Source organism: Lacerta agilis, chromosome 6 (assembly GCF_009819535.1).
Source record: "Lacerta agilis isolate rLacAgi1 chromosome 6, rLacAgi1.pri, whole genome shotgun sequence".
Lineage (NCBI taxonomy): Eukaryota > Metazoa > Chordata > Lepidosauria > Squamata > Lacertidae > Lacerta > Lacerta agilis.
Genome location: NC_046317.1, coordinates 7378964 through 7383358, shown reverse-complemented (window position 1 = coordinate 7383358; position 4395 = coordinate 7378964). Strand labels below are relative to the sequence as shown.

General features: G+C 51.3%; 1 protein-coding gene across 2 annotated transcripts; it reads right to left on the bottom strand.

Moving 5' to 3' along the window:
- Nucleotides 1-695: 695 nt before the first annotated feature.
- Nucleotides 696-3603, bottom strand: LOC117047753 (zinc finger protein 239-like). 2 transcript variants are annotated; one of them, XM_033151000.1, is made up of 2 exons: nt 3401-3603; nt 696-1957 (listed from the first exon to the last, which is right to left on the bottom strand). In XM_033151000.1, the coding sequence occupies exon 2, from the start codon at nt 1877-1879 to the stop codon at nt 725-727; it is 1155 nt and encodes a 384-aa protein (XP_033006891.1). In that variant the 5' UTR covers nt 1880-1957; nt 3401-3603; the 3' UTR covers nt 696-724. The 2 variants fall into 2 exon arrangements, with proteins under 2 accessions (XP_033006891.1, XP_033006890.1); XM_033150999.1 differs by having other exon boundaries at nt 3434-3603.
- Between the last annotated feature and the right edge of the window lie 792 nt (nt 3604-4395).

The following is a 4395-nucleotide window of genomic DNA, read 5'->3' as shown; positions in this document are numbered from 1 at the left end:
CACCAACCAACTCCAACTCCACCTGCCCACACTTCTCCCTCCACTGACCACTGGGAGGGGTGTTTTATACCCAGGCTGAGCCCGCCCCTGAGGGTTCTAACTGTCAGAAAATTTAACCCCTACCTGGCATGAGGCTAGTTCTCCACACCCGGTTCCCCAGATTACGAGTCCACCGCTCTTAACCACTACACCACACTGGCTCTCAAAAAGACTTGTTATTGTTGAGCTAAGAAAGTATCGTCGATTATTTGGTCCAGCGAGTTATGTATGCTCACGAGGAGATGAACTCGGGGAAAAGACCAAACTGACCTGCAGGGTGATAGTTTGTGTCTTGGAGTTCCCTCAGGAGGGGCTAGCGGGCGGAAACCCTGGTATTGCCACAGAGTTGCTAAGAGGGCTTAGCTAACCGATATAGTGAGGGGATCTAATAAAGAGAGACCCCGAACTGTAGGCAAAGAAGAGTTTAACCCCTGAAGCCCAGAGCAGAGGATATAACCAGCCATGGCCGCTGGACAGGAAAACTCCCGTTACTAAGAGATTCCCAGATTATAAATAAAAGGGGATTGACATCACAGAAGGACCTCAGAGAGACAGGTGGGGTGGATTGAAATTTGACCCGGAACACTTGATTAGAAATTCACTTAGTAACAAGGGGGGAGTGTGAAGTGGAGGTTTGTCCCACTGCCCCCCCCCCACATCCACAAATGCAATATGTGCCATGGCCCTATGAAGTTTTCATTTGGTGAATGCGCTCGTGCCTCCTCAAGGAGCCTGACTCTGTGAAGTCCTGAGCACAGTACGTGCAAGAGTAGGGCTTCTCTCCGGTATGGATGCGCTGATGCCGATGCAGTGAAGTCAGGCGTGTGAATGCCCCGCCGCATTCTTCACAATGGAAGGGGCGCTCCCCAGTATGAATTTTCTGGTGCCTTTTCAAGCGGAGCAGCTGGACAAAGGCTTTCCCGCACTCTTGGCACTCGTATGGTTTATCCTGCCGGTGAATCACCTTGTGCTTGGACAGCAAGTTGGACGTACGGAAACCCTTGCCGCAAGTGGGGCACGCGTATGGTTTAGGCTGTTCTCTCTCTGGTTCTCCTGGATCTACCTGGGAAGAGGCCAAACCCTCGCTGCTTCGGCTCTGAGCCTTCGAAGACGCTACGATGAAAGACCCGTTCCTCAAGGCCTTCGAATGTTCTACCTTATTCACGTTCCGCAGGTGTCTCCAGAGGTCGACTTTGTGAAGGAAACCTTTGTCGCATTCTGGGCACTTGTTTGGCCTGTCGCTCGAATGGATGAGCTTGTGCGTTCTCAGGTTGGCCGTGCGGAGGAAACCTTTGCCGCAGACGGGGCACCGGTACGGACGCTCCGCCACGCGGTACCGCTGGCGTTCCTGCAACCTGCCAAGATGGCGGAAGGCCTCTCCACATTCCTTGCGGCGGTAAGGTAGGACGTCGCCAGATGTCGGCACCGGCTCCTCCTCATCTAAGGAACTGATGATGACAATGTCCTCACAAACCTGGCTCATCCTCCCCTGAGCGCCTCCGGCGTGCGCAGAAGAACGGAGCTCTGGGTCTTCACCTTCACACTGCAGGTCAAAGCTGGTGCTAGAGGCGATGAAGACACCGGCTGTGGTTGAATCGCTCCACTGACCATATGTGCCATTCCTTTCCTCTTCTTCGCAGTGCTGGTCTACAGGGATATACTGATGGCTGGAAGGTCCGTCAAGGCTGCCCTCAGGGCTGGGAGGCAGAGAGCAGTCTTCATCTACGTCCAGCCGGAGGCCACCTTTCTGACCCACCCACTCAGGAGCGCAGTCATCCGAGCAAACTTCCCCTGCGCTGCAAGTGTCATCGTCGGACTCCCAGCTCACTTCCACGTCCATCCTTCAGCATCTTAGGGACAGCTCACATACGATGATGCGCTGAGGTCTCCAGCGTTTGAGCTCCGGTCGCAGCCAAGCCTGCAAAAGGGGAGATAGGCGCTTTTTTTCAAAGCAATCCAAAGTCCTGCAAACTATAGGGGTAGCCAACATGGTGCCAGATGTTTCTGGGAGTTGTAGTATAGCAACATCCGATGGGTACCCCACTGGCTATCTGCTGCCATGGCGACGGCTACTTCCCATTATCCTTTGCAGGAACTAAGCCTGCACGCTATATCCAAATGGCGAGGACAGCAAAGGACCGCTAGTTTTTTAAAAAAAGGATTGGGTAGCAGTCAGAACACTGAGTTAGCAGGAAGAGTAGTCTCATCTGGTGTAAGGCAACTTCCCACAGGCAATCAGGCCGCAGGGTTTCATGATGTACCTGTGTCGCCCTCTTACAGCTCAGGAGCTGTATTCAGCGTGGCTTAAAAGGTAAAGGTAAAGGGAGCCCTGACCATTAGGTCCAGTCGCCGACGACTGGGGTTGCGGCGCTCATCTCGCTTTACTGGCCGACGGAGCCGGCCTACAGTTTCTGGGTCATGTGGCCAGCATGACTTAAGCCGCTTCTGACAAATACCAGAGCAGCGCACGGAAACGCCGTTTACCTTCCCGCCGGAGCGGTACCTATTTATCTACTTGCACTGGTGTGCTTTCGAACTGCTAGGTTGTCAGGAGCAGGGACTGAGCAACAAGAGCTCACCCCATCATAGGGATTTGAACCAGCGACCCTCTGATCGGCAAGCCCTAGGCTCTGTGGTTTAACCCAGTGTTTTTCAACCTTTTTTGGGCAAAGGCACACTTGTTTCATGAAAAAAATCACGAGGCACACCACCATTAGAAAATGTTAAAAAATTTAACTCTGTGCCTATATTGACTATATATAAAGTAATTTTTCAATTTTTCCCACGGCACACCAGGCAACATCTCACGGCACACTAGTGTGCCGCGGAACAGTGGTTGAAAAACACTGGTTTAACCCACAGCACCACCGGGGTCCCTCAGCGGGGCTTACTCCCCATTAACTGGGGAGAGGGGAACACAGTCTTAATTATTCCATACTGGGGCAGGGAGAGAGAGAAAGGCCACAGTAGGAACAATTAAATCACCATTTCTATAAAGGTCTCTTTTAGATGCGATTTGCACCCAGATAGGACTCCTTATTCTCTCACCATAGTTATCAGGTGGGAGCAGTGAAGGGAGCTGCAAAAAAAATGAACTGCTGAAATGGGAAGGAAGAGCTACCAAGCAGCGTTCCTGCCTAGCTTTACATTTTAAAATAAAGTTTATGCACAAAGCAGATACGTGGAACAAGTGGGGAATGATGTTTTTTTTGGGGGGGGGTACAAAACACATGGCAGAGCCTTCCTCCCTTCAACCCCTCCCTCCAAATAGAGGCAAGACTTGACAAGCCGGAAGTCAGAATTATATAAGCGCCGCTTCTTCCATGCATCACTTTGCGCCAAAGCGGGGTTGGGTGTTAACCTGCGGTACTGTCCGCTGCAAGTTCTTATTTACCAGCTGTTCGTCTCGGCGGCTCCCCGTTCATCCCGTGAAAGGGTTCCCCTCCGGCTTTCTTTCCCCGCTCCATGCAGAAGTCAAGAGCGCGCAGTGCGCATCGAGGCACCCCTTGCCCCGTTTTGTAATGATGGTTTGCGTCCTTCCACCCCTCACCAGCAAGAAAAAAACCCTCGGCAACAACAACTCCCCCCCCCCGCCGTTTTCTCCCCCTAACCCTTTCTTGATTGACAAAGTCAGGGTCCAATCCTCAGGCCCGTGCCCGTCGGGGCTCCCGATGCTCGCCCTGCCCACATCCTGCTCCTCCTCCTTTCCCCCCAGGGCGGATCCTCCTCCCTCCCTCCCTCCCTTTAAAGTCCGCTCTCGCGTGTGCCACCTACCGAGACCCGTGCATTAAAACAAAATAGAAAATATTGTGGGAAACAATTTGCTTCTGTTGCTCAACAAGAACAAGATGCTTACCCTTGCTCGACAGTGCAGTGCCATCTCGCGCTGTTATTATTCTCTGGCGATCCCTCTTAGGCGAGGAAGATTGTCTTCCATAAATATAAATATAATTTATATACAATATAATAAATATAAACATAAGGGTCTGGTGACTTCTGTTTCAGTGTATCTGAAGAAGTGTGCATGCACACGAAACGCTCATACCAAGAACAAACTTAGTTGGCCTCGTAAAGTGCTACTGGAATGAATTTTTTATTTTGTTTTGACGGTTTTAACAGTGATCCCGTAAGTGACTGTGGAGGCCAATTCTTCCACAGTGGGGACATAGGTTTCAGGGTGGGAGTTGATCATGGTGAGAGTTTGCCAAGGGTGCCTTCCTCTTAGCACGTCTCTCCCTTTCCTCCTGAGTTTGAGCGTCTTCAAAACCCCTAAGGTGCTACTGGAAGGAATTTTTTATTTTATTTTGTTTCAAAACCCCTGACACCTTTGGTAAAAGCTGTTCTCCAATTGGAGCG

What these genes read in the sequence shown, in the direction of transcription:
- LOC117047753 (XM_033151000.1), bottom strand. Translation starts at nt 1,879, where the DNA reads ATGGACGTGGAAGTGAGCTGGGAGTCCGACGATGACACTTGCAGCGCA.